Source organism: Vanellus vanellus (genome assembly GCF_965231255.1).
Source record: "Vanellus vanellus genome assembly, chromosome: 2".
NCBI lineage: Eukaryota > Metazoa > Chordata > Aves > Charadriiformes > Charadriidae > Vanellus > Vanellus vanellus.
In genome coordinates, this window is record NC_138906.1 from 140,417,491 (window position 1) to 140,440,179 (window position 22,689).

General features: G+C 43.0%; 2 protein-coding genes across 2 annotated transcripts; one reads left to right on the plus strand and one right to left on the minus strand.

The window, feature by feature from the left end:
* Positions 1-8,668: 8,668 nt before the first annotated feature.
* Positions 8,669-17,270, plus strand: E2F5 (E2F transcription factor 5). The gene is made up of 7 exons (XM_082499627.1): positions 8,669-8,824; positions 10,420-10,463; positions 11,880-11,944; positions 13,583-13,850; positions 14,543-14,743; positions 15,164-15,208; positions 16,542-17,270. Exons 1-7 carry the CDS (start codon positions 8,802-8,804, stop codon positions 16,649-16,651), a joined length of 756 nt encoding a protein of 251 aa, XP_082355753.1. The 5' UTR covers positions 8,669-8,801; the 3' UTR covers positions 16,652-17,270.
* RBIS (ribosomal biogenesis factor) lies at positions 17,222-22,121 on the minus strand. Its single transcript, XM_082499628.1, has 3 exons — positions 21,937-22,121; positions 18,496-18,612; positions 17,222-17,394 (listed from the first exon to the last, which is right to left on the minus strand). The coding sequence occupies exons 1-3, from the start codon at positions 22,054-22,056 to the stop codon at positions 17,326-17,328; spliced, it is 306 nt and encodes a 101-aa protein (XP_082355754.1). The 5' UTR covers positions 22,057-22,121; the 3' UTR covers positions 17,222-17,325.
* Between the last annotated feature and the right edge of the window lie 568 nt (positions 22,122-22,689).

Below are 22,689 nucleotides of genomic sequence, written 5' to 3' on the forward strand. Positions count from 1 at the left end.
CTTTTCTGGTTTTGCCATAGGGAGTTCTTACTGGGTTTTAACAGAAATTCTTTTTGTTCCTTGCTCCTAGCTCAGAAATCTCATACCCAAGTACTGTAGTATGTACACACGTTAGTAGTGTTTGGATTGTTTGGGTTTCATGTGACTAATTCTACTTTTGGCATTGTTTCCCCCTTTATGCTTGTACGGCTTCCTTGAAAGTTTTGAATAGACGTTTAAATGATTTCTACCTTGGGAAAAGGCCTCAAAATTATAAAATAATGAAAATAGGGTGTAGGTCAAAGCTGTGCCAAATTTACCTATTCACAAGGATAAATTTCAGCCTGAGATTACTGAAAGGTATAACAGTACATAAAATAAAAATCTAAGCAAAATGTGAACTCTGATCTTGTTGGATGCAAGACATATTTGTTCTGCATTAATTATGACAATTTTAAACTGATTCTGTTATTAGATTCTGCTTTGTTTTCACTTCCAGGCAAGATAATGGATCTATTTAAATCAATATTGAATGTCTAATCACTTAGGAAATTCCTGTGTTACGTGGGACCAGGAGGAATCTGATTCGAGGTCCAGAGAGAGTGCAGAGCCTCTTGTTCCTACACATACATGTGTTGCCCCAAACGCGCTATTGTCTAAAAAGGTACAGCTCCTGTGAGGCACAGCACGTTCAGTGTGATGTCCCTCCACAACGCGCTCCACTGCCTGGTGTGACCTGGGGGTGGGGGTGTGTGTGAGGGTCTTTTCCCAATGGCATTTCTTTCTTGAAGTGCATCTCTTGAATTATTATGCTATGTGGACTTTAAACCTTCCCTACTTTTATCTGGTGGTAATGGAAGGAAAGAGGTGTGCCTGGATGACAGTTAAGGCCGAGTATATTCGGACACCACTGCATGGGACGGGGTAAGCATCCGAAATTCTCAGCGCCTCTCGCTGGAACATCAGCGTGTCCCGTGTCCTGCCTCGGGAGCTGCGAGAACACCGTTTATCGTTATTCTGAGTGGTTCGGCACCGATGGCAAACGGTGACCCGAGGGGCCGGGAGCGACGGTGAAGGGCAGCGGCGGCCTCGCGGGGGCTCCTGAGGCGGACCCCAGGCCTGCGCCGCCCGGCCGGGCCCTGTCAGCCGAGCGGAATTCCCCTCCCGCAGGCCGCTCTGCCGCCCGGAGGCCACCAGGGCAGAGGAGGGCCGGGCCCTGGACCCTCCCCGTCACCTGCCTCCCCGGCCGCAGCCCCGAGGGGCGGGCGCGGCCCGTTCCCCACGGCCCAGCCCCTCGCCCCCCGCCGCCGAAACCATGCCGCCGTGTCCAGGCAACGGCGGCGGCGTCACTTCCTGCGGCGCCGCCCCTCCCGCCGCAGCCCTCGGCCCGGGGCTCCGTTCCGGGCTCGGGCCGTTGCGGCGGTCGCCACACGTGGCGCGGCGGGGGCGGCCCCGCTGGCGGCATGGCCGCGGCGGCCGAGGCGGCGGGCGGCGGCGGCGGTAGCAGCCGCCACGAGAAGAGCCTGGGGCTGCTGACCACCAAGTTCGTGTCGCTGCTGCAGGAGGCCAAGGACGGCGTGCTGGACCTCAAAGCGGTGCGAGGGCGGGGCGGGGCGGGGCGGGGCGGCAGCGCCGCCATGGCGGTGGCCTGACGGCGGGCGGGGGCGGGGGAGAGGGGGGACGGTGGCCGCGGCACCCCCGGGGCCTTCGCCGGCACCCACAGCCCCGCTGCCAGGCCGGGAGGGCGGCGCGGCGCGGCGCGGCGGGGGGTGCCCCGGCCGCTGCCCGGTGATGGCTGACAGCCTCCGCGGGAGGCTGAAATACGCGTTCCGGCTCTTTTTTTTTTTTTTTTTTTTTTTTTTTCTAAGAGGTTAAAATGGTTACCGTGCATAAAATGTAGCTCACTGGGTTGTTTTTCTTTTTGTTTGTTTTGGGTTTTGTTTGTTTGTTTTGGTGGTTGTTGTTGCGGTTTTCTTTTCCATTTTTTACTCTCTTGCGTTGCTCTGTGTACTGACTCGGTGTACGGACCGTTATTTAAAACTGTTTGTCACCCGTCCCCCTCCATGTCCTTTTAGCAAAGGTGAAAACGATGTTGAAAATCAGAGCACCTCCTTTTTAATACTTTATATATATACACACACATATGTATATAAAAGGTATACTTCATATATATATACACATATGTATAAAAGGTACTTAATTGGTGGGGTGGGGGGCGAATCATTGTCCGCCTGTGAGCTGTGAAGGCGTTGTTGGGCTTCCCCGGTGAAGCCCTGGGATGAGCCCACCTTGCGCCTGGTCCTCATGCCGGCGGGTCGCCCTGTCGCAGGAGGGACCCTTGGCACCCTGTGCCCCTCGCGTGCTGCCCCTGCGGCCGAGGGGACGGGGCTCTGCTCGGCTGTCGAGGTAAAAAGTGTACTTTGCCTGGCTGGCGAAGGTCCTCGCGAGCTGCTGAGAAGTTAAGGAACGTGCATTAAGAGACCGGCTCGGCGCTTTGGTTCCTCGAAGTCCTTTCTGGAAAACTGACCTCGTTTGTTGATTATTCTTAATGGGCTCCAGGAGGTGAATGGTGTTCTCGGAGCTTTTTTTGTGCATCTCTGTTCGGGGAGCAAGCACTGCAGTGACGTTACCGTGGCCAGTGCAACTTCAGGGGGAACTGAGCGGGATACTGATAGGTTTCACATTCCTCTTTTAGTTATGCTGTGGTCTGGGCAAGCTGATTAGCTTCTTAGTATTTAACTGCCTCTTCAGTAAAATGGAACTAAGATGTCCGTATCTTGGGAATTGTTGTGAAGCTTACTTTATGACCTGTGAGGTGTTCCAGGTCAGTTTGAGAAGCAAAACATAGTCAATTTGTAAGACATAAGGCCAAACAGCTTAGCTTAAAGAGCTAAAGGGGATGAATTTGAACAATAAAGTTGGGTTGTGTGGAGGGATGGGATGATGTTTCTCATTCCTTTTTGTGAGGAAGGTATCCACCCAGAGGGAGTGGAAGGGTTGACAGCCAGGGCAAAGCAATCAGCCATTACAACAAGTCATTTCTGCTCAAGACCTTTGTTGGAGACTGGCTTCTGAATTACAGGATACCATTTGTTGGAAATAAATACTAACTGAAGTGAGTAAATCATTGGTAGTTTCATAAACAATGAGTCAAAACATACATTTCTGTAACCAGTATTTCTCACAAATAAGCCACATATCTAAGGAAAAGTGGAAACCGGCATGCACATGATGTCGGTGTATGCAGGGAAATGAAGAACCAGAATGGTATTGAAATGGGACAGAGAATTCCAAGAAATTATTCACACCATGAACATCTTCAGGTGTCTCCCTGCTGGCTGGTGTTGACCGTCGGATGTGCCGCTGCTGATAAGTATTTCTGTAGCAAAACCAAGCAGTGCACTGTGAAAAAAATAGAATTTGGAAACAATGTGTGCTTCTGGCTTTGTGATTTAGCAATTGAGAGTGAAAAGCTGTTCTATAGGACATCTCCTGGTGATGTTCTGATACATCTGTAATTATAGTTAAGCGGTCTGTAAGAGGATACTCTGGGATACGTGTGCTGGCCCATCATGAAGCAGTAGTGATGCATTATCCTATGTGTGGGCACTGTTCCTTGCTTTAGGAGCAGGGAGCCCCATGAGTTCTATATGCTGAACTGTGTTTGGAAATGTTTTTGTGCTGGATGCTTCTCTGCTAAGGATTTGTGGGAATGGACGTGAGGATTTTCTGTACTTCGAATTTTAATTCTACAGTGCTTACTTTAAAATCAAACAGCTATGCTCCAATAATTGTATAACTGTCCCTGAATAACCCTATACAAACAAATCTAGTTATGGAAATAAGCTTAAAACATTAAAGGATGAAGATAGAAGGGAAAGAAAACAAAGTTCCTATATGCAGCAATCCATGGATTGCAAGGAAGAGAGAAAAAGAGCTAGGTGAGCGAATAATCAGGTGATCACCTGAAATTACTCCCAAAACATTGTGTATTCTTTCTCTTCTTTAGCATATAACTGCTTTTGCCTTGATTTCTTAAATGGGCCTGGTTTACAGCAGAATGCCATCCCTGCTATATTCAAGGTTACGTAGTGTTTCTGATCATCAGTGCAAAACATCAGGTGCTCTAAAATCTACTTGTTTGCTACTACCTGTAGAAATGTATTGATCCAGAACAAATAAAAACTGCCTCACACTTGCACTATTCCACAGAAGAAGAAAAAGCTATTAAATTTTACATTCTATTAAATTTTACATTTTACATTTTACATTCCCTTAAATTTTACATTCTATTAAATTTTACATTCCCTTAACCTTTCTGCATGCAGTGATATTTAGTACTTTTAGGTACAGGTTGCCAAGCGCGCCATTCAGTTTAAAATTCCCACCGAACTGTTGCCAGTCCTCTTGGGGAGAATATGTTGTGATCTGCTACGGGGACAGGCTAAAAGATGCAGGACCTCTTTCCTTTGATGCATGGAGAGCAAGCAGGTGTTGCTGGCCCTTCTGCTTTGTCAAGCTTCTCAGGAGTGACCCTGCCATGGTGCTCTAGCGAATTTTTCTGCTCTTCAGTGCTACCGCAGGGAATGTGCAGCTGATAATTCCCACTGCCTTTTGTCAGCTCCAAAGGAGCAAAGAAGTTGTGTGAGAGTGCACCCAAACTCTCAACTATCCTTTTTCTGGTTGTTTGGTTTTGTTTGTTTTGTTTGGTTTGGTTTTTTTTTTTTTCACTTCTGGGCAGGGTTTTCTGTGTGTGCATGCCTGCAAATGAAACTGTGCTGAACAGCACGTTTTCTGTGTTTCAGAAGTTGCACAATCTGAATGAATGCAGAACAGAAGCACTATGCTCACTGTTTTCTTCCAGTTCAGAACCTGTCTATGAGACACTCATACAGTGCTTGTCTTGGATACATACATGTTCCAAGTATAAGGAGGTACTAGAAGGAATGACTAGAGCGCAGCAGCTTTACATTAAAAAGATTTTATGAAGGAACTCCAAATACAAACGATTCAGAGGGAGAAATGTGGAAGCTACGTCCAGCCACCTTAACAGAGCCATTGTGGTAGATGTCCCTGTCTTGTCCTGCCTGGATCTGCTTCAGTTACTTGACATAGGCTGAGAAATTATGAATTTTAAAAGTGTTTTTGACAACAGGAGATTTGTTTAGAAGTCTCAGGAGGCTCTTTTAATTCTTGAAGTCATTAGTGCATGGCTTGTGTAGATGAGCTGCGTGCCTGAGCTTAATTTCTGAGCCATGTGCCTACCAGAAGGTGTTACATTGGTAGCTGCTAGCGTGTTGGGGAGGAACTTTTCAATTGGTTTTTAAAATATTTGTATATTTGTATTTATATTTGTATATATTTGTAAATATTTGTATTTATATTTGTATATTTTATATAAATATATATATTTTATATATATAATATTTGTATTTATATTTGTATATATTTGTATTTATGGGGTGTGAAACACCCCATAAATTTTTGAGAAGATAATTGGGTTTATAAGACCAGCACCAGAAAGTCAGTGAATGTCTGGATTAAACTTTGCAGACTGGCCCCAGTTTGATTTCATTGTTGCAATTCTTGTTGTAAGTAGTTGGACTTCGTAGCTGTGATTGAATTATATACAGTGCTGATCAAGCCAAATACGTATGTAACTGCACCCTTCATTTTCTCAGTCTCTAAGCTGGGCTTCTGGAGCCTGTTTTGCAGCAGTAGTGAATATCCACTGCTGGTGTTAATGGGAGCTCTCGTTTCGGCATATGAAATGCAATAGAATTTAGAGTACCGAGACCACTCCAACTTTGAAACATCTGAAGTTGGGCACTCAAAATTAGTGTGTGGGGTTTTTTTTTAAGTCTTAAACTTTTGTTTGAAAATACGTTAAGCATTTATGTGTTGCACAGATGGGCACTTTGGAAAATCTCGTGAGGTAATGAAGTCTGTCTCCAGAGCAGTTTCTTCATTGTTCAAGCCATGAGTGGTAGACTCAGCCCTAGGTCCATGTGTTGAGCAATGGGAAAAAAGACGGAAGTAATTAATCAGAATAGCAGCTGATTAAGTGTGTGCTGTCCATTCCTTGCACTGAATAATGTAGAGAGCTTGTAGAAATTGTGCCTCTGAAGACTGTGAGATATGCAGGGTGTTGATTAAACGTTGCACAGGTGGCATTTTTGCCACTTCGTAGATTTTGAAGGCTTCTCTTGCAATTGTAGGCAGTATGTATGCGCGCAGCAGAAATAGTAGATTAAGACAGCAGGTGCATACCTGCTGATACAAATGATTGAAGAGCCTGTTTCCTTGGAGAGAACTAGTGTGCACTTTATATGTATTTGTATGTATTTTGTTTTGTTAGATAGGAGAAGATTTTAACAGACTACTACAGAAGACCATACAAAAGATAAACGTTGATAACGGTATCTGTTGAAACGCTGTTTAGTAGGTACATCACTGTAAAGGAGAAAGAGCAGTGTTTATACTTCGTGGCTCTAAGAGTGTTTTTTTTAATCTCCATTCTTCTTTCATCTTTTTCCTTTAATTGTACTTCACTAGCAAAACATTCACCAGTATGAATTGGACTACTAGTAATTAACTTTCTAATAGGAAATGTCATTTCTATGGAAGATTAGTGAGTTTGTTTATGGTTCAGAAACTACTGTAAAAGGGGTTATATGGACTTCGTTATAAAATAGATTTGGTTTTCTTTACTATTTGTGGTTGTCTCAGGTTGTACTCTTCATATAGACTACTTTACTAAAAGCATTATTTAACAGATTGTTGGACAAACTGAAATAAATCATATATAGTGGAAATTAGTTGGCTTTATGCATTAATTCAAATTTGGAATGCAGAAGCCTTTGCCAGCTATCCCTCTCATTATTTTTCTTCTTTTTTCCTTTTAATCTGTTGAATACATATAGTCCCTTGTAATCATTGTATCTGAGTGTCCCAAGTAGCTACAGAGTCAAGCTCCTCTTTGCTTTCTCTCCTTTTTGCCAATATTCTTTGAACTTGAGCTGCTTTACCGCATCAAAGAGATGAGGGTGTGGAAGGCATGACTAGCTCAAGTTTGCTAATTTTATCTTAAGTCTCTGCATCAGGTACATAAAAGTCACCACGGAGAAAATTACGGCGTGAAGCAGGCTGTTACTTCTGACTGTACGGCTGACGCTCCGCTTTGCTTTGCGTGACGAGCTGTGACAGCACTCAGACACAGGGCCAAGCTAGCTGTAATGTAAAAGTGACAGTGTGGCGGCAGCAAGCATCCATGTAAGCCGTACCAGGGTCCTGGTGTCTGTGAAGTTGCTCTTGGTACTCGGCGTGACAGACTGAGCGAGCACAGGTACGCTGTGAGGTGGATTCGCGCAGGGAAGCCTTAGAGGGCGATGCTGGCTTGAAGTACTGTGGCTCTCCTTCAGCCACCCTGTGAAATTACAGACCTGTTGTTTCGTATCCTGGCACAGTTTAATCTTCACAAAGACTGCAATACCTCGAGTGTCAGTGGCGGGGATGATGAATTGAAGACGTTGTTGGCTTCAGAGGCTTGTTCCAGTACTGCAGGGTGTTGCTGTCTGCCTCCCCTACCTTTTCCTACCTTCTAAAAAGACCACTGCAACCTCCTCTGTGCCGTTGAATAGCCCACGCTCCAAATACCAGACATGGTCCTTGCAGCACGTGTGAACCCTCCTCTCCGATGAGGGTGGCCCTGATGGTCTGCAAGGAGCTGACGCTTTGTGGCGCTATGTGCAGGTGCAGAACTTTCGAATTCACAGTGGAGCTTCTGGCTCTTGAAGCTTCTCCCTCCGGAGTGACATTATTTGGCCTTTTTCGAAGGGAATGGCTTAACTGGCTTTTGCTCTCAGCATGCAAGTTGCTGATACTCGTTGTTCTTCTCTCGACAGGCTGCTGATACCCTTGCTGTGAGGCAGAAGAGAAGGATCTATGATATCACCAACGTTTTGGAGGGGATTGATCTCATTGAGAAGAAGTCAAAAAACAGCATTCAGTGGAAGTAAGCCTTCTCAATTCTGCAAATTTTCACATGCTTCACAATTTCACAGTACAAATTGCCTCTTTCCACTTCTTCTGACTAGATACAACACTGCAATGTTTTGCTCATCAGTGAGCAATGTGGTATTTCAGAATCACAGTAAAGTTGCAAATGAACTTTATCTGTCTTCCCTTTAACTTGTGTCTTTGATACATAAAATCAAGTTTAAAGCATACAGGAGAGAAACTCAGAAAACTTGTACTGCTACTTTATAACTAGCACTTGTAGTTGAAAAATTTACTCTAGATGAATCTGGGAAGGGTATTGGGACACGGTGTCTCCACCTGCCTACCCTCCTGTAGTCCGTGCCTATTTTCTCTTGGGTCACTGGAGGTGAAAGCTCAAGCTAAGAGTCAGAGGGGAAGGAGAAAGGGCCTGCAAACCAGCTCCAATGCAGAAAAAGCAACATTCCAGAAGAAAATAGGTAAAGGGGATTTTAAAATTTGATTTGAAGTTAAGAATTTTCATTTTTTTTGTTAAAACGCTGCTGGGAGGGTAAGCGCTCATTTCCTTCTTATTGAATATTAGTAGATTTTCAAAATGTTGAAAGTAGTCTTAAGAAATTATCTTTGCGTGTTTGCTTCAGATTTTCATTTCTTGTGGTTTCATGAACACTTATGCCTTTTTAAGAGGAGTAGGTGCTGGCTGCAATACAAAAGAAGTTATAGACAGGCTGAGGTATCTGGAAGCTGAAATTGAAGATCTAGAGCTGAAAGAAAAGGAATTGGATCAGCAGAAACTGTGGCTTCAGCAAAGTATCAAGAATGTGATGGATGATTCTACAAACCACCAATATCCTTTTAAATGAATTGTGTGCATCTTGGAACTAGAATTAAATCAACAGTTAAAGTGTAGGTGATGGGTAAAGCATGATGTAGTCCTGATGGACAACAGGATGACCGTGAGCCAGCAATGTGTCCTCGTGGCCAAGAAGGCCAATGGCATCCTGGGGGGCATCAAGAAGAGTGTGACCAGCAGGTCGAGGGAGGTCATTCTCCCCCTCTACTCTGCCCTGGTAAGGCCGGATCTGGAGTACTGTGTCCAGTTCTGGGCTCCCCAGTTAAAGAAGGACAGGAATCTGATGGAGAGGGTCCAGCAAAGGGCTACAAAGATGATTAGGGGATTGGAGCATCTTTCTTATGAGGAAAGGCTGAGACACTTGGGTCTTTTTAATCTAGAGAAAAGACGACCGAGGAGGGATCTTATCAATACTTATCAATACCATTCTGTGATTTTATACAGAAGCAAGGAAAGGCAAATATTTTTTTCTGGTTGTGATTCCAAAAGAAATAAAATATAAATCTTATTTACATAACTTTTTAACCTCTGTAACTGTATGATTGGTAATTTGAAAATAACTTAGCACGCACACATATATATGGCAGTAATTTTTGAGTCCATGTTATAATCCTGATGTCTTATTTTAAATTAAATTATATTGCTTTCCAGCACTTAAATCTATAGTTTCTTAGCAGTGCTTTACATGAATCTTTTTTTGTGTTGTTTCCCTCTCTTGAAAAGATTAAGCTATCACCCAAAGATAAATCGAGTTGACAACGTCCTGAAACTTGTTGGGTTTAGAAATGGAAAAATATCCTATGTGTAAATACTCTGTGAGCAGAGTTCCTGCTACGTTCCTTGTAACCGCATGTTCAGCTGGCTTGCAAGATACTGAGCAAAATAGACACCTGAGATTTGGAGCAGAAAAGTGCCCTTCTTAACTATATATAGTACCAGTGATAAGTACTTAAAAATTGCTTGCAGTTGCTCTACAGAAGCTGCTCCAGTAAAATGGATTTTGCAGAAAGGAGATTGAAGTTAGATGTTAGGAGAAACTTTCCTTTGGGAGAGCTGGCACTGGAATTGACCCCCCAGGGAGGCTGTGGAGTATCCATCTCTGGTGGTTTTCCAGAAGAGGAAAGGCAAACACCTGTCTGGAATGTCTTAACAGTTGATCCTACCTTGAGGCAGGGGAATGGGGTGGCAGATGAACTCTCAAGTCGCCTCTGGCAGTACTTCTGTGTGATTTTGGGAAGTTCTGATACGCACTTGAATTCTATAGTGTCAAGTTAGTGAGGTAAGTGGTATTCTTCAAAACAAGATTTTACATGCTCTCCTTTTTTAGAATAATCTCTTCTCATTCAAGCTATGCAACTTTTTTCTTTTTGTATTTTCTTCACAAAAATAGATTATTTTTTTTCTTTAAAAGGCAGAACTCTGCTATTTTTAACTAGCCCTTCTGAAAGCCAAAAATCATGCCTTGATTGCATCTCTGAGTAACAGCAATAAGTTGATAGTTTAGGATCAGTTTGGACAAACTTCTTTTAAAGGGCAACAAATACCAGTTTCATATTGCTTTAAGAAAAACGTTCCTTGACGTAAATTACATTTTCATATGTCACCCATGAAGATATCTGCAACTGCTTCAATGGTAAGTTGCTGCTCGGCTGTATTTCTTAAAGTGAGGGATTTCCTGGTCTTCCTCTTGAAAACTAAATTGCTAACTAACCTGCTTTTTTCCTGTAAGTATTTTCAATTTAGAAGTATTCAATAATGATCAGTAGTAGGTAGATGCTTCTCCTGATGTTCATGGCTAGCGAGTTCTTACATTTTCTAGTTGTAGTTACAGCTTGTATGGAATGGGAGCTCAGCTGTTTTCAGAGTACTGTTTTTGGATGTCTCTTTCTGTATTCATATTTTGCAGCAGATTGCCTCAGGCATGTTGGTCCAACCCACCAGGAAGACCCAGCAGGTCCAAATTTCCTAACATTTTCTGGTGGCAGCTGCAGGCAGTCACTCCTGATGGTGCTATATAAATGAGGCCAGCTAAAGTTCAAAGATGGGGCATTGGTACTAAATCAAAAGGATTCCTTCTGTACAGGAGGTCTGAAGAAATTGCCAAGAATTGCTGGCACAAGTTGCTTCCTTTGACATCCTTTCCTGGTCCTGGGGGTAGCCAAGGGAAAATTGTTGTTCAGACTACAGCTAGGCTCAAAACCATCTCTTCTTTGCCACAAGGAAGGTTGTGTTTGTTTTTGAATAAAGTGCAAAATTAGGCAACGAGTGCAGAGTTCAGCAGAAATTAACTGTTACTAAAGAGAGTCGTTACAAAGTGTGGAGGCACCTAGTACGCCTGCCACGTAGTACTTCATGTTAAGTGTCTCTTAGGAGGTAGAGAAGGAAAAGCATTATTCCAAGTTACAGACAAAAAAGGAAATGATGTGCAGGTAGCAGAGTGACCTGCAGTGTAAGGCAGGTTGTGCCAGCCCTGTTGATGTAATTGTGATCTCCTGACTTTAACCGATACATTTTAGTCCACCTAATCCACAGGTGAGTTTGATAGTCAGCTGTTACATCCCAGTTGTGTGTGCTGCAGAAGCTGTGAGCCAAGACACTGGGAAGTGCTGGCACTGAAGATGATCGTAAAGACCTTTTCTTCCTTCTCCTGTTAAATCTCTCTGTACTACCACCGTTTTTCAAAGCCATAAAGTGAGCTGGACCAGAAAAAGAAACTAGTTAAATAAATACTTTCACCTCACGTTGTGTATACAACTAGGAGATCTGGGGACAGCAACAAACAGGTAAAGGAAGTGGTAAATACTGCATTGCTACAAGAAAAGGTTCTTGCAACTATGGTCTAAGTATTGGAATTCCGTGATTTATGTTATGCAATATACTGGATCTTATAGAGACTATGCAAGTCCCACCACAAGTTTATTTATGCTAGAATTACCCAGTATTTTAAGTGGCCTTAGAGAATTGCCATATCTCACTTGAGTGGATACCATGCAAGGCTTAAGAAAAATATGCACACTTAACACTTTCTTAAAAATTGCTATTTAACCAGGAGACACACTTCTAGCAATTCAAGCACCTTGTGGTACACAGTTAGAAGTACCTATACCCGAAATGGTATGTACTGGTTTCTTGTTTACCTGAGTGTTCTAGAGGGACAGTGGAAAAGAGCTACCTTAGAGCAGAGCGTTTCTCTCTAGCCATGTGTGTGGGGGGGGAAATTGTTAAAAATTTAGACGCTGTCAGTTGAGGATGGAGGGTACAGGTAGCAAAAAGTGTGTTTGGGTACCTGGACAGACTAATTGTAACTCTGTCCTCTATTAAAAACAAAATATAATAGTGGGTTTGACCTCTCTTCTCTCTTGCTATTAAATGTTGCAGCTTTTCAAATTAAGCATAATTGTCATGAATACCCTTGAGAACTTGTTAGCAGCAATTTTTATGTGTCAAATTTCTCTATATTGTATTGCTAAACCGGATCTGTTATGAAAAAGCCTTTTAGATTTAGCTGTAGTTTAGATTTAGTTTGTGTTTAATAACACAGTACTAGACTGGGTAGAGAAACATAGACTGCTGTCTCGCTTCAGCCACAAGGCTTAAACAGGCAGGGTTAAAGTAGGCGGCCAAATTACTTACCTCTGTCCATCTTTAATTTTTTTTGTTGCAGTACTCTGTTTTAAATAGGGCTTACATAGTTGGGAGAGAGTGTTGTATGAAGCATGATAGCCACTATGCTTGTAGAAGGGTGAAATTCACCTGAGAAGTTTCACAACCTATTTTTAGTGAGGCTAAGCACAGTCTAATATCATGAGAGCATCCAAAGCTCGAACCTTGAAGCCGATCCCAGGGATACTATTTGTCCGTCTCTGCTGAAAACAGTTCAGGAAATGGTAAGGTTCTTTGTGGGACCAAAGTTAACAGCTGTGATGTTAGGGTGTTTTTGGCTTTTTGTCAAGTATTAAAACAGCTGATCTGAGTCTTCATCACCAACCTCAAATTGGATGGTTTTGTTTTGGCTCCCCTCCCTCGAGGGTCCTTTCCCACTTTTCTCATCCTTATGTTTTCTGGAACATACTTGCTGAAAACCTGTTTGCTGAATTAGCCACTGCAGAGTCAGCGGTCTCATTGAGACTGTGCTAGAGGAAGCCAGTCCTAGCTGTATCGCTTAAATAACTTGCCAAAAGAAGGCCTGGCAAATGAGCTAAGAAGTTCTGCTAACTCATGGTCCTGTGTTCACTCAGTCCAGGTGAGATATTCAGCTGTTTTAGGATGCTTGGTCCCAACCAGGATCATTCTGAAGTTCCCTTTAAAAGGAAGAGATTTAAATGTACAGAAATGATTATTTATCATTGCTGTTACTGATAAGATGTAGCCCTGCTATAAGTCTCATGTAACTTGAACTCAAGATTTAGTTCAGCACTTTGAAGAATTGTATATTTGTTCCTTCTGTAATTGTGTTCTGGTCAGGTAAATACATTACAGGTTTGTAATCTGTTGTTGGTTTGGGTTTTTTTTTTTTATTAGATCACATGTATTAGTTTTAATTTTTTTTTTTCTGAGTATGATTTGATAAGTTTGTGCCAATTCTCAGCTCTTCCTAGTGATCTAACTAGAAGAGCGCTGTATTTATCTTGAGAATTCTGTTCAAACTTCATTACTTTCTGCAGGAAATAACTTTATGCAGTTACTGTTACATTTTGTAAAGTTACAAGTTCTCAAGGGAATGGTAACTTTCATAATATACCACCTTTACAGGGACAGAACGGACAGAAGAAATACCAGATCAATCTTAAAAGTAGTTCAGGACCTATCCACGTGCTGCTTATAAATAAAGAATCAAACTCCTCCAAGCCCATGGTGTTTCCAGTTCCTCCGCCCGATGACCTTGCACAGCCCCCAACTCAACCTGTGGCTCCAGCAACTCCCCGTAAGCCTGCACAAGCTCCTCAAAATCCACCAGAGCAACATGACCTGAACCAAGGACAAGAGTTACCGCAAACATCCGTTGCGGACACGCCGTCAGGTGGGACCAGGGTTTTTCCTACCTCAGATGGGTGAGGGAGGAAGGGAACTGGAAGGAAAGAAGAAACTGTTAGAAAATGTGGTAGATAAAGGAAAGATTAAGAATTTGCACAGCGCAGCAGCTGTCAGTTAAGAAACTATCCCCAAGGGCTTACTAACAGCTTGTGGGAGGTTACAGAGAAGCCTCTTCCTCTTCTATCTGGTGAAACAGATTCTTCCCTTGTAGCTTATCATCTTATACGGAACAGGTTTTGGATGTGATCCTGTTAATAATTCTGAGGTGCTTCTCCAGAATGCAGTATGGAATGAAATTGCCCACCTCTGAAGCAGTATATGGTTTGAACACGTACCTTTTAATGAGACAGATAATACAGGCACCAGTTCCAGCTTTTGTGCCACAAAGTCACTTACCTTCTTCCACATAGCCACAGTGAGAGACTGCCTGAATATCAGGTATTTTTTTCGTAATAATAGTAGGGTAATATGAAAAGACTTAAGAAAATGCTGTCAGTGTTACAGACTGCATTTCTGCAGGGTCCTGAATAAATTGTGCCTGTGACTTCTGAAGGGGGAGACTCCTCTCGCCTCATCCCAGGCGTTGGCTGTCTTCTCCTCGAAAGACAAACCTGTGTTCAGACTTTTTGTATTCCTTTTTACTGTAACAGACTATAACGTGCCTTTCCATCTCTGTAGACGGTGGCATGCAGCAGGAGGGGGCAACCCCAGCAGGTCCTTACTCCAGCCTTGCAGAGTCGGTGCTGTACCCCAGCCTTTCAGGAGATGTCGCCCAAGCTACAGCTAGCTCAAATGACTACCAGGGCTTCCTGCCCCTGGACGTTAACTGTATTCTCAAGCCAAACTCATTCGACATAGCAAAGATGGAGGAGCCCACAGGTAGGAAGAAGCAATTACTGTTTAAATGTTTTTATTAGTTTTCTGATCTTTGTGACCAAGCTACTGATGAGTTACACAGAGGGAAAGACGAGCATCTTCCCCACAGAGGAAATGATATTCATCTCCTGACGAAGCCACTGAGCCAGCTCTGAGGAGCAAACTCATTTTAAGCAAAGTACTTTTCTCTGCCACCAAATAAGCTTCATATTGTACATGGCTCTAGGGTTATATGGGATCAGTGGGAGAAATGCATCAGGGAAAAACTGAGGGATACAAAGATGGATATACTTTACATATCCATGGCATGCTATGTCCGCAGCTCCAACATTGTGCGTTAACCATACTGTACTTTGCAATTCATTGTTTTAAAGCAGAGAATATGTGTTGACTTCCATAAACACATGCTCCTGTCTTTCACAGGAAATATCAGTGGGGATATTATTGATGAACTCATGTCTTCTGACGGTAAGTATTTAGCATCATTACTTTTCTAATAATCTTAAGTAGTAGCGTGGGTTTTGTGTGAAGAGCACTCTTGGTAGGTGTCTGCTACATCCAATGCCAAGAGTCAGTATGAAACTACTTCTTTCCCTGTACTGCCTCCTCTATCTTTGTCATTCTTGTCTTTTCTCCCCTTTCCATTCCCTGCAACAGTGTTATTTAACAATCAAAATATGAAAGCCTTAATCCAGCAAGCACTTACATGCATGAGTAACCCACCAGTCCTTAATTCAGGTACAAAGAAAGAACAGGCTGATGACTAGAGTGCTGCCTTAAAAAAAACAAACAAAAAAAAAAAAACAAACTGGTTTAATTCTGTTCTGCCTCGGGCTTCCTGGAGGAGCTTTGAGTAAACATTTCAGAACATATTTACATGCCTGCATGCAGACAAATACATGGCCAGCTAACATAATAGACAAACGTCACCCATTTCTACTCTTGCACCTTGGTGGCCCTGAGCGTAGAACTGAACCACAGCCAGGAAGTTCACATGCTCCCTGCCTCTCTGCTCTCTCTTGCTAAGGTGCCAGGCAGAGAGGTGAACTCAGCTGCTGGTGTTCCTCTTGCCCTGTAAATATGCTGCTGTAAGCAGCCTCTGCCAATATCTGCCCTTCAAGCAGACAACCTCAGGGCTTATCCAGAAAAAACATGTAATTATAAGATCCGTGGGGCAAGATGGGATTATGTGAATGTGCCGATACGTGGCTAAGATGGAAATTGTCTCCACTTTTAGAGTAGGTACAGCATGCCCAGCTCATCTGCACTAGGTTAGTGTTCCTGAGGTGCAGCATGAGGGCTGAGGTTTCTCTTCTTGTGTTCCCTCCCCAAAGATGACTTCAAGTCCATGCTTGAAATACAGTACACAAAGAAACTGCTAGCTTCCATTCATCTAAAATAGCAATAAATGGTAACTTCCTTACTTAAAATGATACTCGAACGCTGATATACACAATACTGTAACAGGACAAAGGAATACAAATGATGGCTTTCTGATGAAAGTTTCAAAAGCTGCTCAGGAGCTCCTTTGCTGCAGGAGAAATTAAGTCCATATTCCACAGCTATCACTCCATTCCAGCAAATTCACTTAAAATACTAAGCAAAAAACATAGACACGCCACTTACTGCCTTAGTTGGAAGGCAATACAGGTATTCAGAGTATGTATTCTTGCATGCTTGTCAGATTATCAAGACTATTTTAAGACTAACATTACTTGTGATGACAAACATACTGGATTATGAGATAGGACTGATATTCCAGAAGTGTTTTAATTTAAACTAAACTATTCCTGCTTTACAGTTTTTCCTCTCTTACGACTCTCTCCTACTCCCGGAGATGACTACAACTTTAACCTGGATGATAATGAAGGAGTCTGTGATCTCTTTGATGTGCAGATACTAAATTATTAGATATTGTGTCAACCGGACTACTTATCTACCTCTAACTATAACATTCTAGACTTCTTCATAACCTAAGTATTTGAATAATGAATGTATAACTTCTTAGTTCACTGACTCTGGGAGTATATTTCCTTTTGCTTCCTTTAACTACTTCACAAAACAAATTCAACAACCAGAAAAAAGGGCTTTTATCAAAAATTCTGGCACTTTTTTCACCTGAGTGTCCTCTGTGTAATCTATTTGGAGTTTTCTTTAGTGAGAAAAGTGAAAATGTTTTATAGCCTTTTCATCACTTTTTAAAAAATGATTAGGCTTCTTGCTCACAGTTAACAGCATTTTCTTTGAAGCTTTACTGCCAAGAAGCTTTCTATTTGTTTTAACCTTCCAATCAATTTTGAAGCTTTCACTGCCAAGCCGAAAAGTGAAGGATATCAACTTGAGTTATGCTAAATTGTTTCAGTGAACCAATTTTGTGAAGTGCCTTCTGTTTTAGCACTTTAAGTTTCTCACACTGACTTCTGACATTCCACTTTCCTAGATGATAGGAAAGGTCTGTTTGTAGTTTGTATTAAAGTGTGCCAATACTTGTATATTAACAAGATTTTTTTAATAAAATTGTACAAACAAAGCCATCAGTACTTTTGATCTTCATTTCTTGCAATCCTTTTCTTGTCCATTATGCGTTACAACTGAGATAATAGACTTGTGGCAGCATCTACGTTTGCTGGTTCCTCTTCCAGGTGTGTGGAAACCTGAAAAAAATGAGTTACAGTTTAAAGTAGAAAGCAGTATCTTTTTACTCTGCTTGAAAAAAAACACCCTAATAAATAACTGTTGTCTAGAAGATTAGTTTGTCTTAGTATATTTAATTTAGGCTATTTTGCAGTCATAATCTGATAATTTGGGGGATTCCAGGTTTCACTAAACTTGACAGGTAAGCAGCCAATACTTTATGCTGCAGAAGACAGACAAAGCGTCTGCCAGTAACATAACATAACATTTCATGTTTTCCCTCAGCCTCTCCTTAAGGTATTTGACACTCGTTCTGTTGCTGCCAGCCATACAGAAACTTGATCACCCCAGGCACAGTAAATAAAACTCAACTCATGTCCACTTCTCCCAACTCCCTCCACTTCCCCTCACAGCCAGGATGGATTTATCTGTCTCTTGTCCTGGCCCACTACTTTCTCTCTCCCCCAAACCATGCCCAGTACATCAGGAAGGGTCAGCATAAGGAGTTTATATGGAGGAGCTTGTCTGCAATTAAATTCTGTGAATTATTTCTTGCTCAAGATTGCATGTAGCCCTGTTTAATAAACTAGACAAAGGAAGATGAGTGAAACCGTGTCTTGAACCTTAAGTGCTACAGGCAAGAGCTATAGTACAGAAATTGCTGTTTCAGATGGTGCATGAGGGAATACAAAGTCTTAGGAATCAGGAGCAGAAAGAGGCCGAGCTGTTTGGTTCAAAGGACTATTAGATGCTTCAGGTAGGGAACAGCAAGGTTCATCCTTGCCTTCTGTGTCTATTCATGTTGAGCATAAGTCTTAAATCAAGGGTCTGGAGCTGGAATTAACTTTAAAAAAAATTAAAAAACAGCTAGAACGTAATTTAAAGATACGTTTTGGAAGCACGCACCGGCTTGGCTGTCCACCCCCTTCTTTAGTAGTTATATAGCACTTGAATATGCTAACCAGATTTCAACATTACCACACAACTAAAATTAATAAAGCTGGCTTTACAGCTTTAAAGAAACTTCATGAATTGCCTGCAGTCTTAGAGCCAGAATATAATGCTTTGAACATTCATTTTCCTTTCGTTTACCTCCTCAGATTTTTACAAAGGGAAATTACCTGATGAGTCTTCTGAGGTTCTGCTGCAGTGCCTTTTGATAGCTGCTGTACTTCTTTCTGAACTTCAGCAAATGCTTTATTTATTGTGCTGACCTTCTCAGCATTTCTAATGTTTATCTGGAAGAGAAAAAAACATACACACATTGGTATTTTTAACTGAAATTCCACTGGCATGTGAAATTGCACCATTTCTGTACAACTATTACATAGCCAGTGTTATATGCATATCTTCAAAAATTGTTTTTTAGTAGATATGTTTCTAGACTTGAGTTTCTCTGTTAATTATATCAAATAGTCATGTACTACTAATGTTCTAATGAATTGAAAATTATGAAAGCAGTTAAACTTGTTCTGTTGGAAAGGGAGCCCATAGTGATCCAGAAACAGAATACACAGAAAACAAAAGCCAGGCTGCAGACAGGTCCTGCTATGCCACCCTCAGCTCCTCTTAGCTGGAGTGGGATTCTAGGAAGGGCTCCTTCCTCGATTTGTAAATGATCTTACCATTTTGAATTTCTTCCAGTAGTTTGCCTTTCAGCATCACACTTTGCATTCCTACTTGTTCATACCGTAGGTCTGGCCAAAGTTGTCTATCAGATTTTGCTATGGTATTTAAAGAAAATTCTATGGCTGGAGCAGACCAGGATGTGTATTTGGTCCCTAGATACCTCAACCTCACTTACTAGCCTAAGTCCGCCTTCATAAGTTATTTCAGCAATGATTTTGAAGGGGAAGAGCTAAGATAGGGACATGCGCTGTGCTCTCGGGACAATAATCTGTTGTAGAGGAGCAGGGTGGATGCATGGGGCCATCAACTCTTTCATCACTGCAGTAAATTAAAATTCAGCTGATCTCAGCCCTAGCACCTGTTGCTTCTGAAGCACCACATTCGGAACAGGATTGTAGCCAGATAATAGCTTATTACATTGCAAATGTTCCAGAAGCACACTTGTACTTCTTCAGGCAACCCCAAATTTCAGGATACCTACTGCTATTCCAAAGGCAACCCCTGTAATTCACCTTTCAGCAATTTACATAAGCAGAAGCAAACCGTGAACTGTTACACGTATTCATTTTGCTTTCAAAGCTTCCATAGTTTCAAAGCATGTGTACATTAACAATAATTCCACTTATTCTGAGTGACCAAGAGAACCAGCAGTAAGAAAACGGTGGCAAGAGGCTGATAAAACAAGCCTATTCAGATTAGTAGTTTAATTCATAATACCCTGAAACTCCAGAGCCAGTCCGTGACTCCAGAAACACAGACTCAGCTCCTAGCTCAAATCAGAACGGATGGGATTGTGGACAATGCAATTTACAAAGACTTAGGTTTCTCACTGGGGCTTGTTACCATTTTCCAGCTTCACAGGGGTGCTGAAAGGATCCAGTCAGTTTTAATACCTGATATCCACAGCTACTCTGGCAGGACTCCTCTGTAGAAAGAGGCTCTGTAGCTAGCATGTGTATCTGTATCAAAAGTTGTTTGAATAGTTATAATGGGTTTTTATCTATTAAAGAATAAACCCATTTTAACAATTTTTTCTGAGCATTTTCCTATACTGCTTAATGATAAGTAAATCCCCAAAGGCTTAATGAATTAAAGAATACAGCTTCAAACACACAGAATAAAATTTTACTCCTAATAAGCTACTGAATATGTTTTTAAACCTGTTTCTCCTTTTATTATACAGAACCCTCTAGACTAAGTGGAGATGTGACGCCAGCAATATGAAATTGTTTTGGGCCTCCCTGTTTATTTCCAAAGTTTGTTATGTTCCTGTCTGTCTACCCAATGAACTTGTCAAGTGGCTTTAGCTTCTAGGAGAAAACCTGAAAGGGCCTTTTCTTAGAGCTGCTATTTAACTCTATTTGCCCAGGAGACTGCAACTAAATCTAGTGGGAACAATACGCCACTAACTTTCTACTTTTATTATCAGATGACCTTCTAGAGGGACCTGCTGAACTCTCAGCAGATCACACAGCTCAGGCTGGAGGCAGGGTTTAAGAATAAGATACCATATAATGACTTGTTGCTACCAAGAGGAAAACTCTTGCTTAGGTCACCCCTACCCCTCTTCCCCTCCATTGCTCCCTGCCACACAACCCAATCTCTTCCTCCTCTGGGCTGTGGTGCTGTCCAGATCTGAAAATGGCAGAATATTACTTTTGCTTCTTTACTTTTTCATTGCTTTAGTGCATTAAATCAGCTCACAGAAGGGTCTGCAGAGCATCCCAGCCCATCTAGGGTGTTAGAAGGGGGAAAAGAGGAATTAAAGAGTAAAACATATGGCAGTGTGTGCTCTTAGACCTGTTCACTGCATCTCACTGACATGGTTTTACTTGACGGCTGAGACAAATAAACAGCTTCTGGATCAGAAAAGGCTCCATCCTTCCTGGTACTTCCCCCCCAAAAATGTTTCTCTTTGCACTCGTTCATAATTAAATTTGTTCAACTCATCAACCCAGAAGCGCAAAATGCATTTTTAATTGCTTTTGCTGCTGATTTAGCAAGTTGAATCACCTAGTATGCGATGAGTTCCTGAGCCAGCATCAAGGCGAGCTGTGGGAACAGAGCCTGGAGCCTGGTAAGGGGGGCTGGGGTTGGGAACACGACGGAAAGGAGCAGGACCTGCCCTTGCAGCAGCTGTACCTGGTGGTTTGGATCAAGCCATTTTCTCAAACTGTACCCTGAAATACACCATCAGTGATGCTGCAAGTGTTGCCTAGTAAATGTAAGCTCATTAAACAACTGACGTCTTTTGCAGCTTGTTCCCCAGGACACACAGAGATGCTACCACGTACTTTCTAAATGAGCCCCCCTCAAGCAGAACAGCTTGAAGTCTTATGTGGCAGATGCTTGCAGGAGATCACAGAATGATAGAATGGTTTATGTTGGAAGGGACCTTGAAGATCACCGAGTTCCAGCCCCCCTGCCAGGGGCAGGGACACCTCCCACTAGATCAGGTTGCTCAGGGCCCCATCCAGCCTCGAACTGAACACCTCCAGGGATGGAGCTTCCACAGCTTCCCTGAGCAACCCGTTCCAGTGTCTCATGACCCTCACAGTAAAGAATTTCTTCCTGATATCTCATCTAGATCTCCCCTCTTCCAGTTTGAAGCCATTACCCGTCGTCCTATCACTACATGCCCTTGTAAAGAGATCAGTCAAATAAACGCTTCGTGCTTCTCTTTTTGAAGACGATGACATCAACATATAAACCGAATTTTCAGGTGCAAAAATTGCGTACTTCGCAATGTCCTGCCCAGAAGAATTCTGCCCATAAAACCGCTCCAGTCAGTCACTGACGAGCGCTTCTCCCGCCCCGCAGAGGAGGCCCGAGAGGAGGCAAGTCCGCACCGGCCCGGCCGAAGACCCGCGTGGGGCCTACGGGCTGAGGCCCTCCCTCCCGCCGGGCAACCCTCCTCCCCCCGCCCCACTCACCTGCTTCAGCCCGGAGGTGACGGGCCGCGCTTTGCCCTTGGCCTTGGCCTTGACGGCGCCGCTGCGGGCGATGGAGAAGACACTCGCCGCCTTCGCCGCCCGCGACCGGCTCTTCCCCATGGCGGTGGCGGCCAAGCGGCGGCCCCGACCGCCGACGTCACAGCCGCGCGCCGAGGCGGCCTCCAATCCGCCGCCAGCGCTGCCATCGGGGCGGCGGGGCCCCGCGCGGCCGGCAGGGGGCGCTGCGCCCGCCTCGGCCCCGGCCCCGCGCGGGGGGGGTGGGGGGGGGGGGAAGGGCGACGGGCGCAGCGTAAAGTTGCATGTAAGACGCCTGATGATAATACGGTCTTGACCAGCCGCTGCCCTTTGAGCAGTAACGTGCGGAAAAGCAAAAATAAAAAAGTTTTGAGACCGAAATTTTTGCAGCCTTCAAGTGCAAGCTCGTTATTGTGTAATAGCACGCAGTTCTCGCGCTTTACTTAACCAGCATAGCTTCAGTGTCTTTATTTAGACGGCAGCGTGCGTTTTTATATAGTTCACAGTTACACCTAATTAAAATTCGTGCCTAAAACGCTTTTTTGTAGTAACAAAATAAGAAAAACTGTGTATTTGTGCATTAGGTGTTGGTGGGTGCGTCCCCTTCATCGTGACCCGTTGAAGATGTTTTTTATAAAATATTTTTAAAACGTCAAAATGCTAAGAATACAAAATACCTGAAACGCTATTGGATCCAAAAGTGATATTAACTCCAGT

Excerpts from the sequence above, each read along its gene's own strand:
- E2F5 (XM_082499627.1), top strand. The coding sequence starts at position 8,802 with ATGGATGATTCTACAAACCACCA. Across the intron at positions 8,825-10,419 it reads GATGATTCTACAAACCACCA|ATTTTCATATGTCACCCATG; the intron begins ATATCCTTTTAA and ends GACGTAAATTAC. Across the intron at positions 10,464-11,879 it reads TATCTGCAACTGCTTCAATG|GAGACACACTTCTAGCAATT; the intron begins GTAAGTTGCTGC and ends CTATTTAACCAG.
- RBIS (XM_082499628.1), bottom strand. The coding sequence starts at position 22,056 with ATGGGGAAGAGCCGGTCGCGGGCGGCGAAGGCGGCGAGTGTCTTCTCC. Across the intron at positions 18,613-21,936 it reads TCACCTCCGGGCTGAAGCAG|ATAAACATTAGAAATGCTGA; the intron begins GTGAGTGGGGCG and ends TTTCTCTTCCAG. Across the intron at positions 17,395-18,495 it reads AACCTCAGAAGACTCATCAG|GTTTCCACACACCTGGAAGA; the intron begins GTAATTTCCCTT and ends CATTTTTTTCAG.